Source organism: Carcharhinus amblyrhynchos, chromosome 22 (assembly GCF_965287045.1).
Source record: "Carcharhinus amblyrhynchos chromosome 22, sCarAmb.v2.hapA, whole genome shotgun sequence".
Lineage (NCBI taxonomy): Eukaryota > Metazoa > Chordata > Chondrichthyes > Carcharhiniformes > Carcharhinidae > Carcharhinus > Carcharhinus amblyrhynchos.
In genome coordinates, this window is record NC_137345.1 from 17585528 (window position 1) to 17600426 (window position 14899).

The following is a 14899-nucleotide window of genomic DNA, read 5'->3' on the forward strand; positions in this document are numbered from 1 at the left end:
ACACAACGGGACCATTGATGTAATTTTTTTTACCTTATCTAGAACAGCAATACCGCATCTGTAAAGAAAAATATAAAATCAATTAGGGCTGTTCACCAGGCAGTAGATTCCAACTAAAATGGTGTGATTCCTATCTGTAAATGCTACATTGTTCCTACAGGATGTTCATATGATGGACGTGCAATCTGTGATCGATGATCATCTTCATTCTGCATGAAGTATTGTGTTTCAGGTTAGGACAGTTTCATAAGGCAAGGTGCAGAGCAGAAATGTACAGCTTTGCCCAGATCGCTCTTACCTTCCTGTACAGTCGTTTGATTTCACTTTCCTTGATCACTACACAGGAACTTGGCAAAAACTTTAAAAGGAATATAGTGAATGCAAGCAGGCTTTTCCCACTGAGGCTAGGGGAGAAACAAACTAGAGGATATGGGTTAAGGGTGAAGGGGGAAAAGTTTAAAGGGGATATTAGGGGGGGCTTCTTCACACAGAGAGTGGTGGGAGTGTGGAATGAGCTGCCAGATGAAGTGGTAAATGAGGGTTCACACTTTTAACATTTAAGAAAAACTTGGACAGCTACATGGATGAGAGGGGTGTGGAGGGATATGGTCCAGGTGCAGGTCAATGGGACTAGGCAGAAAAATGGTTCGGCACAGACAAGAAGGGCCAAAAGGCCTGTTTCTGTGCTGTAGTGTTCTATGGTTCTATGGAATAGTCAACATGAGAAATATTAAATAACGCTTAAGACTGATGGTGGCACAGTGGCGCAGTGGTTAGCATTTCTGCCTCACAGCACCAGGGACCCAGGTTCAAATCCAGCCTATCTGTGTGGAGTTTGCATGTTCTCCCCATGTTGGCGTGGGTTTCCTCCGGATGTTCCGGTTTCCTCCCACACTTCAAAGATGTGCAGGTTAGTTTGATTGGCCATGCTAAATTGCCCCTTAGTATCAGGCGGATTATCAGGGTAAATATGTGGGGATATGGGGATAGGGCCTGAATGGGATTGTTGTTGGTGCAAGCTCAATGGGCCAAATGGCCTCCTTCTGCACTGGAAGGATTCTATGATTCTATGAAGATAGTTGAGTACTGGTAAGAAGCAAGTCTCAGAACAACAGTGCACGTGACAGTAGGCGTATACATACTCTGTTTGTTGACTTGCTTCTTTCCTGATGAGTTCATTGGCAGTATCTGAAGGCATCTGTGTGGCTGTTCAGAAAAAGAGTAACATTGGTTGCATAAATACAGTGACGGTTAAAACTCCCCAGAAGAAGTTTAGAAGTGACTAGCTTACGAAAACTGACATGTAGTCTGCAGAAAAGTGTGACATTTTGATCTATTAAATCAGTGCATTATAGATAGACATTATATATGAATAAATAAGGGTTATACATTGGCCCTGTCAGTGGTGAAGGAACAGCACTCATCACTGCTATCAGCTAACCACAGGAGTTTGGTGGGCTTGTTTTTCCTAAACCTCAATTTCAGCATATCTTGTTCCCGTTTCAGTGAGACCCCCTCTTCTACAGCAGACCTGAGGCTTCAGTGAGCAGCAGAAGAAACAGCAAGACTTTCCACCAATCAAACTGAAGAATTCTCACTGAGAGGCACAAAATTCAAACTAAAAAATTCTAATCAGGAAGTAGAAGTTCGATTTAAATCATGTGCAAAAAATCAAATGAAGATTGAAAAAGACAGATGGCACTAAGAAAGTGACAGGAAGAATCACTTTTATTTGAAAAAAAATCTCCATCAATAATTTGCGTCCAAGGGAATAGAACTCCACTTTTATGAAATAAAATTTTTGGGCCACAGAGGTTGTTCAGCAATAATTATTGCTTTTTACATTATTAAAAACTAATTTTCTCCTGACTGAATCAGACCTGATAGCTGCAGTAATTTTGTGTGTGGAAGGACTGGGTAAATATACACCTTTGCAGACATTTCAGTGCAGAATTGATTGATACGGATGACAATAGTGTGCTGTGTGGAGCAGCATGCTATCTCTGACACCAAGGTATGGAGTTCTACATATAACTGCATCTGTGCAGCACTCAGAGGCTGGATATGATGCTCCCTTGCCAGGGATTTGAAGGTAGTGCAGGTCAAATCCAACAACTTTACCAGTGGCGAGGCAAGGGGGGATTAGGGTTTGTGCTAATTGTGGGCTAATTGTGGGCTAACAGAGGCCCCAAAGTGGGTAATTAATGCCCACTCGAGGGCTTCATCCCATCGTTGGGATTAAACTATTGGGGGCGCCTCCCACACTGCACCAAGGGTGGGATTTCAAGGCCTCGCACCTCCCAAAGTTGTAAAATCCCATCCGAGGTCAATGGGCCTTTCCATTGTCCACCCCTCGCCTGCTGTGATTCCCATGGCAGGCGGGGCAGTATAATTCCAGCCCAAGTGTCCAGTCCGACAGCATTTCCTGCTTAGGCTGGTAACAACTAGGAGGGATAGGATCCCACTTTAATTCACCACCTCTACTTAGCAGAGGGCCCTTTCAGACTTTCCCAGTTTCCACTGCCACTCTCACCAGCCTTTCTATGGCACCCCCCTCCCCCCCCACTCCCCTTGCATCACTCACAAAGCCTGCCAGTTTAACCCCAGTAAGATCTCAGATTCGCTTCAAATCCCTAACCCAGAACAACATTCCCTCCACTGTAGTGCCGTCAGTGGCCACCTCTCCCAGTGGTGCTGTCAATATTGGAGTGCTAGCTGCTTCTGATTGGCCAGCAGCTCTCTGAGTCAGGATATCCAGTTGCTCAGGGGCAGAAGTCCAGCCTCAAATCAGTGGACCTTAAATGGCTGCAGAGCAACAATGGGAATGGGCAGGATCCCTAACCTTTCAGTCAAAGGGTGTAGGGGCTATGGTCCCCCTTTAAGTCCACCCCAAGAAGTAGCCATCAGGATTACCCTGAGCATTTGAAATGCTGTGGCATACAAGGCTAAAGACTAAGTGCTGGAAAACGGAATAGAATAGATAGGTACTCGATGGTCGACACAGGTAGCAAGCCTCTTTCTCCACTATATGAACAATGAGCGCTGAAAGCCCTGCCACTTTTATTACCGAAAAATCTGGGCCAATTAGCTTTAGAAATTATACATACTTCCCCCGATCCAGGGAAAATATCATTTAATTCAAATACATCCCTCTATATTAACAGAGCCATGTGATGTGTTACAGATCAACAAAAATTATTAAACATAACAATGGATATTTGGAAAACCTAATTTGTCCAAGCCATAATAAAATGAACCAGAGAATTGCTAGAAACCAAAAATTAACACTTGATGCCAAATGGTGGCACAATGGTTAGCCTGACTGCCTCACTGCATCGGGGACCTGGATTTCATTCCTGGCTTGGGTCACCGTCTTGTTTAGGTTAGAGGGTTATTAGATTGGTTCCACTGGTTGGCGCAACATCGAGGTCTGAAGGGCCTGTACTGCACTGTAATGTGCTATGTTCTATGTCTGTGCAGAATCTACACTTTCTCTCTGCATCTGTGAGGGCTTCCTCTGGTGTCCTCCCACAGTAAGAAAGACGTGCTGGTCAGGTGCATTGATCATGCTAAATTCTCCCTCAGTGTACCCTGTTAGAAATGGATTAACAGACTTCCCAATTAAATCTTAATTTGATGTCAATTATTCAATAGAAGTCACTGATATATAAAGGGGCTGCAGATGGCACTGTGTTGAAGGAGAATTGTATGTGGAGTTGGATCAAAGAACTAAAGTTACTTCATGAAGAAGCTGGACTCATGTCTCCTTTACTAAACTGCAGCCGAGAGACTCAAACATACCCAAACAGGCATTGCAGTGTGGCAATGAGGGGATTTTTACAGTAATTTCATTGCAGTGTTAATGTATGTCTACCTGTGACTAATAAATTAACTTTAAACTTTAGAAATTTAATCTCTCTCTCATTTATGATCTCCTCCAAAATTTTGTGCGGCACAAAAACTGTCCAGAATATAGCAATCAGTCAGGACAAGAATTTCATCCAATCCACCTTCAACTCCAGGGGCTCCTGCAGTTGCCTTCGTCAATCCAAAATAATATGTCCTAACAATGGAAACAAACTGTCTTTAGCTTTAGAATTTTTATTTATGTGCTCAGGCATAAAATCTCACCTTTATCCCTTTTAGAAACCTTCTTGAGGGCTCTGTCATACTGGAGTGGTGCACTGGCACGGAAACTGAAATGTGAGTCCTGTACTCCCCAGTGAGGACGCTGATTAGTTAATGGAGTGCCATTGCTACACGACGCGAAGCGTGGAGACATCTGTAAACAGGAAAAGAGTTCATTTTAAAAAAATCCTTCAACAGCAAGGGACTCTTCTGAGGACCCGGCCTACGTAGGATGGAGATAATTCCTTCACGTACACCAAAATAAAACTCCTTCTTCTCTGCGGCTTTATATTGACAGGGCACATTCTCTGGAGGACCAGGCTTTCCTGGACACATACAAATGTTTGGAGTGTTTTTTTCAATGCAGCTTTGTTAAAAATTAGCCTTGTTTTTTGATTGAGGAAGTGACTTTCTACTCCTAACATTTCTTGATAAGAATCTGCTTGCAGATAATAATTGAACCATGGCTGTCTAATTAATCTTCCAATTGGTAAAAATTTCCGAAGCAACTTGTTTTTACCAGATAGTAAGACATGGTAAATACCACCATGTCAAAGTTATAAGATCATCAGTCTTAATTTCAACAGTAAATGACTTTCAGTTCTGTTGCATGGATGAAAATAAAGTCCAAATTTTCAAGTTGAGATTTTTTTAAATGCGCCATAATTTCAATCTGGAATTTGGTGCAGCAGAAAATTATTATTTCTCTGCCATTTTAAGTGTCTATACTGAAAGATGATTCATCTTCAGACTCAGAAGCTAAAACGTCAAAAATCCCTTAGGGCAGTGGAATCTTTGTTTTTTGCTACCTAAGACCAATTTTGCAGATATAAATCACCACATCAAAGCTCAAGTGACTCAAATTGAAACAGTCTCTTAGCCTAATGGAGAAATCTTCAGACTGTTTAACGGCCTAGATCCCACCTCTCCTGCACTGAGAGACGAGTGGGTACAACCATCTATTAACACTGGCTGCAGTGGAGGCTGTTACAATAAATTATTGTTTCAAAGTGTACTGAAGTAATTAATTCATAGACTGAAGATGTCAGATGTGGTAAAACACTGAGACTCACTTTCATCTTATTAACTATAGTGTGGACTTTGCTGTCAGTAGTTTAGAGACAATTACCCTGAATTTCCTTGATCTTATTCATGCCGAAATTTACACCAATGTCTGTGCCAATCTTGCTGATGGGAGCTTACACCCAAAGTCCCTGCTTAAACTTATTTGCCTAGTTTGGAACTTAAAAAGTGAAACAAGTGTGGTTGGAGCACCATCAGGGGCAATGGTGAGTGGGCTATTTTCCTCTGCTACTGTGTCTCATTCTCAGAGCTTCGCCTCTTTGTTTCTCTTCCCTCTGCCCTTATAATACAGAACACAGAGATGACCTTTAAGAAAACAACCCCAGCTGCTTAGTTCTTCTGAATGTATGTGCTGTGCATGTGTGTAGTAGGTTAAGGGTCTGCAAAATGACGTGCACTAAGATTGACAGTCATTTTGCTTAACTACAGAGCAGATCTCAGTATCAGATATAACTTTAATTTGTGAAAAAAACTTTCTAACAAACTTAGAAATTTCAGAAATCACTTATCAGATGTGCTACGCCAACCTTTTTGCTCTGTAATCGATAATAGTGCAGTATCCACATAAGTGTAGGAAATTTGTGCCTGTAATGGGCTGGAGTGGGGAATGGGGGCCATGTCAATAAGTAGAAGAGGGTTTCTGCAGACATATAACAGAAATGGGTGGCAAGGCGGCACAGTGGTTAGCACTGCAGCCTCACAGCGCCAGGGACCCGGGTTCGATTCTTGCCTTGGGTGATTGTCTGAGTGGAGCTTGCATGTTCTTCCCGTGTCTCTGTGGGTTTCCTCCAATTTCCTCCCACAGTCCAAAGCTGTGCAGGTTATGTGAATTGGCCAGGCTAAATTGCCCCTTAGTGTCCCAGGATGTGTGGGTTAGGGGGATTAGGAGGGTAAATATTTGTGGTTACGGGGAAAGGACCTGAGTAGGATGGTCTGTCAAAGAGTTGGTGTGGAATCCATGGGCCAAATTGCCCTCTTCTGCACTGTTGGGATTCTATGAAGTGACACGAAGAAGTGAGGAAATTTGCATAAACTGATGTTTCAGTATAAAACTTGCAAAAACAAGATAATAAAAAATATCAGGATACACAGCCTCATGCTACAGTTAATGGTGAGGAGTTCCAGGAATTTCTGGGATGATATGTAATGCAATCTTGCCTTATCACAAACATTTTCTGTACTGTTGGCATTTCCTGACATCCAACATGATACTTTTTGTCCAAGGAAGTAATAATACCACACACCCAGTCATGTGATACAACAAACCTCCACAGAATGCTGTCAGGATGGATTTGGGATACTGCAGCATCTTCCCAGTTCATAACATCATAGCTACCTGTACATATTCCAATTGCAGTTCTGCTGTGTACTTTAAGAACTGAAGATGGATGGACCTGGTTCTTACACCTACAGGAGCTCGCTAGAAATTGGAAAAATCTGTTTTTGTAAAATGAGATTTTATTTGTTTCCTTTGTCAGCAATCAGGCATCAGCAAGAATTACACATGGGCAATCTAACCTTTTAGCTTTCCTCGACACAATTCACAAACTTCGAAGGCGTCGTAGAATCATAGAATTGCCCACAGTGCAGAAGAAAGCCATTCAGCCCATTGAGCCTGCACTATCCTCGTAACCACACGTATATATCCTGGCTAGTTCTCCTGACACTGAGAGACAATTTAGCATGGCCAATCAACCTAACTCGCACATCTTTGGACTGCAGGAAACCAGAGAACCGGGAGGAAACCAATGCAGATACAGGGGGGGACCGTGCAAATTTCACACAGACAGTGTCCAAGGGCAGAATTGAACCCAGGTCCCAGGATGTGAAAAATGAAAACTCCCAGTGGTGCAATGAAGATGCTCTTCAGTGGTCAACACAAGACACATTGTTCAGGAAAAAGAGAGCTTATGCACCCAAAAAAAGGGTTATCATTTCAAAAGAAGAATTTTGTCAGAGATGGGTGCGGCCCAAATGATTAAAGCTTTTTTTATATTACTGTCACAAGTAGGCTTACATTAACACTGCAATGAAGTTAATGTGAAAATCCCCTGCTCGCCACACTCCAATGCCTGTTTAGGTATACTGAGGGAGAATTTAGCATGGCAAATCTACCTAACCAGCACGTCTTTCGGACTGTGGGAGGAAACCAGTGTACATCCACGTAGACACAGGAGGAACGTGCAGACTCTGCACAGACAATGACCTAAGCCAGGAATCAAGCACAGCTCCCTGGCGTTGTGAGGCAGCAGTGCTAATAGTGCTAACCACTGTGCCACTGTACCAATGTCTCCCATTATGATAGGAGCCATCTGCAGAGAATGTTAACACAAAAGTATCTTTCAAATGATCCATGGAGGTTGGCAGCATAAAAAAATATATTTAACATGTCAGCGCTGGTGTTTTTGCTCCTTACCAGCCTCATCCCACACACTGTACATAAGGCATCAAGACAAAATGTAATATTCAGAGATTTTCAGCAGTATTTTTAGGCTAACAGATGTCTTGTTTGTCTCTGAGAGTTGTCACTTATTTTTATATACTTAATTTATCATCAATATACATTAAAATTTATTTTAATTTCTTATTATGTTTGCTCGTTTGTCCTTTTTATTTATTTTTGCACCTTGGGCAGCATGCTGGCACAATGGTTAGCACTGCTGCCTCACAGCACCAGGGACCTGGGTTCGATTCTGGCTTGGGTGCCTGTCTATGTAGAGTTTGCACATTCACCCTGTGTCTGCGTGGCTTTCCTCTGGGTGCTCCGGTTTCCTCCCACAGTCCAAAGATATGCGAGTTAGGTTGAATTGCCCCTTAGTGTCAGAGGGATTAGCAGGATAAATATATGGGGCTACAGGGATAGGGCCTGAGTAGGATTATTGTTAGTGCAGGCTCAATGGGCCAAATGGCTGTTGTCTGCTCTGTAGGGATCCTAACTCTTCTCACTTTGCTTTTATATATCTTCCAATACCACTCCTCAAATTGTTTAAAATAATAATCGATCTCTCGTGGTGTTGTACATGAGGCATTAAGAGAAAGTGCAGCCTTCAGGTCAAGTAATGTGTGAGAGTGCTGGAATAACTGGAGCGGGTACCCAGACATGGTTCAGTCCAAATTTTCTTTATTTTTAGGTAATACTTTTAATTTATTTATATTTTCTAAGCAAAATTGCTGCAATCGGGGAGAAGGAAAGTGAAGTTGAAGCAGAAGAGTTTATAATACAGGTTGAGTAAGTGGGAGGCATTAAACTAAAGGTGTTATTGTTACACAAAAGCAGAACATGCTGGAAATACTCTGCAAATCTAGCAGCATTTCTGACAGGAGACCTGAAACATTGGGCTGGATTTTCATTCTTGCTGTGGATAACTATGTTTGGGTTATTTCCCAATACGCCAGACCTGTCTCAATAAAAAGTGTCCCAATACACACAAGGTTCACTCCAGCAGTGTGGGGCCAGGATGGGATAGAGCTGGGCCTGATACAGGTTGGCCAGGTTAGAAGGCCTATCTCAGATCTCTGGGACTTTATCCTAGTTGTTTCCCAAATTTGCAACCTATCAGCTCTCACCCCTCACACCCCACCCTCACCTCCCACAACCTCCATTCCCTATAGGCCCCATGCCAACTCAATTTCAACTCATGCCACCCCCACCCATCCCCAAACCCCTGATTGGCCCCTTGCAGCTCAATATCCATTCATGCCTCCCAGTAATCTCCATGCCACCTCATACCCACCATACTCACTCATGGCCACACAATCCATAACCACTATGAGAAAATCTCAACAGCTACAGGGAAACAGAAGAAAAATAATGATCGAATGTAGTTCTTGAATATACACACTTGATATTGAAGAAACTCCCAACCATAAAACTCATTCCAAACTTTTAAATATCCTCAAGTAGTTAATCACCAGTTAAAACAAACACACTTCTATTCAGACCCCACATCAAAAACAACTAATCCTTTAATATGCTTTTTAACTTGTCAATCAAACCGTGACCTCAGGACATTCTACTGAGATAATTATAGCTTTTGAAACTCAGCCAAGTATCCATTCAAGAGAATAATAGTTCTCATGAGAAAATATCAACAAAAAATTCCATTGAGCTGCATGAAACAATGCTCATTTTTTTAATGTACACCAGGTGGCCTCTCAATCAAAGTACATTCAACAAAGGTAACTTTTTAAAAATTTCACTGACAACTGCAGCCTGTTTTTAATGTTTAAAGAGCAGGACATCTAAAACACTTCAGATCAGGATACCTAAACAGACCTTATCTGCCGTCTAAGAGATTTGTGTCCGTTCCATCAATTTGTCACACCCACATTGCAGGTTAAGGCCCTTGCAACAGCCAAAGCGGGGTCTGTTTGAACTCAGCACTAAGTTCAAATAACGCAGCTGATTTTGGGTTTCCCTTTCGTGTGATTCAGGCTTTGCCCTTTCCCCCTGCGGGCAATTCAATCTGTCAGAAATGGGGCCAGGACTTCTGAGCCTTGGTCTAACTCACTGGGCAGAATTTTCCTGTTCTCCTTGCCACCGGAATCAAAGCAGGCGGGACAGGACCACACAAAGTCCTGTTGACCTCGGGCAGGATTTTCTGATCTTGGGGCGAGTGTGGCCAAAAAATCCCGCCCACTATTTTTAAAGGACCGTATAGACTTCCGTACTCTACAAGAATCTGACCTATTAACTCTGTCTTTCCTTCTGTTTTCTCTCCACAGATGCTATCCAATCTACTACGTACTTCCAGCACTTTCAGCTTTTATTTCAGATTTGCAGCATCTGCAGTATTTTGCTTTTGAGGTTGCATTGGCAGATTCTAAAATAAAAATCTGCGTTAAGAATTTATAACAGAAAAATAGAGAACATGACAAAAATGTGGTTCCCAGAAATTAAGGTTTCATAGACAGAGATAGCTTGAAGATGTAGAATTTTTAATATAGTATCTATAACATAATATAGATATTATGTATGTAAATGTAGAATGTATGTAGATGTAGAATTTTTAATATATTATAAATAATATATTATATATATTAAACCACTGCCAATACACAATGCCAGGAGGAGAGCAAAAATATCCCCTATAAACAGTGGCGACTACTGCAATGAGAAATTAAATCATAGGCCAATGTTGATTTTACCCTAAGTAAAGGTGGAGGTTAATGGACTGGTCCATTAACGTTGTGATTATTCCCAGAGTGAGACAGTTAATGAACTAGATATTATGCCATCACTGTGGATCTTATATGAGTCGCGTATTTCTATATCTGCCGATTTTAAAGCTGTGTTATTGAGTTGACCTATCCATTCAAGGTAATTACACCAATTCTCTCACCTCATTTGATAAAACCCTTTAAGGTGGCACAGTGGTTAGCACTGCTGCATCAGGGCCAGGGACCCAGTTTCAATTCTGGACTTGGGTGACTGTGGAGTTTGCATGTTCTCCCCTTGTCTGCATGGATTTCCTCCGCGTGCTCCAGTTTCCTCTCACAGCGCAAAGATGCGTGGGTTTAGTTGATTGGCCATCTAAATTGCACCTTAGTGTCAGAGGGATTAGCACGTAGGGTACCAGGATAAGGCCTGGGTGGGATTGTTGTCAGTGTGACTCGATGGGCCGAATGTCCCCCTTCTGCACTGTAGGGATTCTATGAAGTCCCCAAATAATTATAATCTGTTTTTCATTTGGAAATTAGAGATTTTCCCTTAAGTAATTAAAGAGTTGGCCCTGTGGGAGCCACAACTTCATAAAATGCTTAATATCATTCATTTTTTTGAGTCTGTTGTGCTTCATCTTGAGATACTCCTGTTCATTACCTACTGGCAAAGGCCCAACATATAAATCCAGGGTTATCCATGATAGTTAGCCTGTAATAATACCTTTAATGGAAAACTAAAACAGCAGAATAAATATTCATACTATCATCTTCCAAGGTTTATCTCTGTGTTGCATACAGCTCTTGCAAGTGTGGTAGATCGGAGTTTTTCATCGGGATAAGCAGTTTGGATAAAGGAATTGGGTGACACAGCTATAGCCTCAAAGTCAGTAGCAACGCAAGCAGTCAAGAGAAAGTAGACAGCTGCAAAGGGATATAGATAGGTTAAGTGAGTGGGCTAAAAAAGACAGATGGAGCATAATATGAGAACTTTCCCACTTTGGCAGGAAGAATTGAAAAGCAGTGTACTACATAAATGGAGAGAGACTGCTTAACCTAGTGGCAAAGAGGGATCTGGTACTGAAATCACAAGTTAATATGCAAGGACCATACAATCCCGCTCAGGGCCAATGTAGAATGCCATTCTCTGAGCCTCTCCCACCCCTAGAATTGAGGCAGGCGTCCGATAAAATTCCAGCCCACACGTGGAGTACTGTGTACAGTTTTGGACTCCTTATTTGAAGAAGGATATAATTGTGTTAGAAGCAGTTCAAAGAAGGTTTGCTTCACTTATTCTTGAAATGATGAATTTATCTTCTGATTAGGCTGGGCCTACCTACATCCAGTGAAGTGTAGAAGGACACGAGGTGATCTTATTGAAACATAAGATCCTGAGAGGAGTTGATAGGATAGATACTAGGAGGATATTTCCTCTTGCAGGGAGAATAGAACTAGGGGACACAGTTTAAGAATAAATGGTCTCCCTTTAAAGACGTAGACTGGGGAATTTATTTCTCTCAGAAGTGTGCTGGTTTGTGCAGGATGAATCATTGAGTTATTTGAAGGCTGAGTTCGATAGATTTTTGATAGACAAGGAACTTGAAGGTTATGAGGGCAGACAGGAAAGTAGAGGTGAGACCACAACAAGATCAGCTATGATTTTATCTAATGATGAAGCAGGCACATAGGGCTGAATGGCCTACTTCTGCTCCTAATTACCACATCGCTAGAACACTGGTCTTTCATCTCTGAACCATGAGTTTGAATGAAGAAATGATAGTTTGCTGTCTTTGACAAGTGAGATTAATCTTTGACAGTCTAGTTTGGAGTGGCATGCACACAAAATAATTGCAAACCATTAGGGATAACATTACTGTCTCACTCTGAGAGCCCTGAAAGATAGCTGAAGTTCCACAATGTTGGAGTAGAGAGATTGTGTTACAGAATATTGCTAATTGGCAGTATATGAATCCTAACCCTCACTGTATATGACCTGGATGGTGGCAATGGATGAAAAAAATGTTTAATTCCCCAAATTACAGCACAGAGGCACAGTGGTTAGCAGTGCTGCCTCACACACCGGGGACCTGAGTTCAAATCCAGCCTCAGGTCACTGTCTGCGTGGAGTCTGCATATTCTCCCTGTGCATGCGTGGGCTTCCTCCGGGTGCTCTCATTTCCTCCCACAGTCCAAAGATGTGCAGGTTAGGTTGATTGGCCGTGCTAAAGTGCCCTTAGCGTCAGGGGGATTAGTTGGGTAAATATGTGGAGTTACAGAGATGGGACCCAGTAGGATGGTTGTCAGTGTAGACTCAATGGGCCAAATGGCCTCCTTCTGCACTGTAGATTTTATAATTCTATGATAAATTAGTGTCTCCCATCCTGAACATCAATGTAATTTTCAAAAGTGCAATCTTTATAGTTGTGATTCTGACTGAGTAACAAAATGTTGTGGTGGTTTAAAAAAATCTTTTTCAGGCTCAACTTTTGAGGCTATCAAGTTTGGAAGATAATTGTCATTAGATTTAGATAGCACCAGTCTAGCCAAGACCATGAACCTAGAAGCCAAACTGCGAGGGCAGTTAGCAGCAGATAATGCAGGAAGAGCAAAGGGAGGAAAATAATCTATTCTATCTTGGTCTGATTAGCCATTATTTGCTGTTTTAAAATGATGCAGAGAAGTAGGTTTTATTTTCAGAGTTAATTTTTGTTTGATGAATCACATTATATTTGCATAAACCTGTTCAGCTTTAATTTCCAGCAGGCAATAGTAATTGTTTTTTTCCCCTCTCTGTTACCACGTCTATTAAAGCAGACAGTTTTACCTGGTTGACTGCAGTTGGTTTCTGTTGTGATGGCTTGAAAGCCACTTCCTGTGCTGTAGCAGCAGCTGCAGCAGAAGTGGTGGTTGCTGTTGTCCTCTCCACCCTGTGACGCGTCACCTTGGAAGGCTTTTGTTTAATCTCTTCTTCGTCTACTGTTAGATTTCTTCGCTTCAGAAACTGCGCCTGCCTCGAGTTCTGCTCCACGTTCCGCTCCCTCGGCGAGCTGCGGCAGGTTGTGGTGTTATTGCGACCAATGAGACTCAGATGGTTTTCGTGCCTCCGCTCAAGTTTCTCATCATAGCTTTCAGCAAAGAGTCTCCTCTTCTTGGACAAGTCGGGTCCCCCTGGGCTTAGACCCCGCTTTGGACTGTTTACCGTCATTCTGAAGCACAGGATATCAGTGGTCATTCCTTGGGATACTCACAGAATACTTGTTGGACCCAAAGTGTTTAACCTGCTTTCTCCTTTAGCAATTGGCAATGAGCCACAAAACACGATATAGCTTTCACAAAATCCTCTGAGGCCCTGATACTTTAAGTTAGTTCTGATGTTTGCAGAATGCAACAATGAGTGTAAAACTACCCAAGAATATTTCAGGTTAGCTGGACTCAAAAATTATCTCCAGAAGCTGGCTGTATCCAGGAGTTCTGTTTCAGAACTGTTTTCTAATCAACAAAATTTATACAATAAACAACAGTTCATTCAGGACAGTGCGATCACTTTGGAACTGTTACTTTCTTTCTCCACGTGCATAGTTTACTGTGTTCTTCACGAGCAATGCATTGATCCACTGTTTATCATTCCAGCCTTTCTCTGCTTTAGTTGTCAGCCTGACAGATTGTTGCTTCCTCAGAGATACAGGTGAACCCTCAGCGAATAAAAGGTTAAGCAGGCCTCATGTGCACATTCTACATTTGCTGGCTATCCACATATCAAATAGATCTGAACTTACTTGGCCAGGGACTGAGAAAGAGACATAAGCAAGGTGAACAGTCAGAGGATGTGTTAATCCTTGGGCCCTGCTCAGAGTCTGGAAGTCTGCAGGTGTTTCAGCTTCTCATCTTCATCCCCATAAACTCCAACTCCAGCAGGATTCTTCAGCAATATCAATCCTCACTTCCCAAAGGCGGCAAAGTTACTCTGAGAGTGACGCTCATGGCCAGTTTGAGCCACGAATCAAATTGGGGTGACTGTGAGCCAGGTCGCTTACTTCCACTGTACTCATGCTTCTTTGCAATTTAAAACAGGAAATAGACTTTTTTTTTGAATAAACCACCACGCTTCTAACGTTCTTCCTGTCCCTGTCTCTCACACTCGAGTCAGAACGTGTGGCTTCTTCACCATCCTGCCAGTTAAGTCACCCTGCTGACTGTTCCACAAAAGGTGGTCTTATTTTAAAGGTACACCTGACAAGGAGCTCTGCATCGTGCTGAGTGTGTGTTGCACTGTGAGAGCCTGTGTCTGCCAGTTCACACTATGTAAAGTCCAACTTTGTTCCTGTAATGTGCCCTGCTCCTTCCTTCAAGTTCTCTCGTTAATTCTGCCTATTTGTAGACAGGCTGTATCTCAACTACACACTGACTGAGATAACCCAATCACACAGGATATGGTGCATTTTAGGCTCTGAGCTCTGACAGATGTTTATCAGTTTATGGGACGGGGGGTGGTGGAGGGAGGGAGAAGAATTTGAGAGAGAGAAAATAT

General features: G+C 42.3%; 1 protein-coding gene across 2 annotated transcripts in view; it reads right to left on the reverse strand.

Annotated features, from left to right (window-relative positions):
- The window catches only part of traf3ip3 (TRAF3 interacting protein 3), a 46268-nt gene extending 31852 nt beyond the window's left edge, over nt 1-14416 (reverse strand). For both annotated transcript variants that reach the window (XM_080210037.1, XM_080210038.1), the window contains exons 1-4: nt 13196-14416; nt 4132-4282; nt 1143-1206; nt 34-58 (exon numbers count right to left, since the gene is read on the reverse strand). In XM_080210037.1, coding sequence (XP_080066163.1) covers nt 34-58; nt 1143-1206; nt 4132-4282; nt 13196-13603 — 648 coding nt within the window. In that variant the 5' untranslated portion in view covers nt 13604-14416. The remainder of the gene's footprint in view (nt 1-33; nt 59-1142; nt 1207-4131; nt 4283-13195) is intronic.
- Nucleotides 14417-14899: the final 483 nt, after the last annotated feature.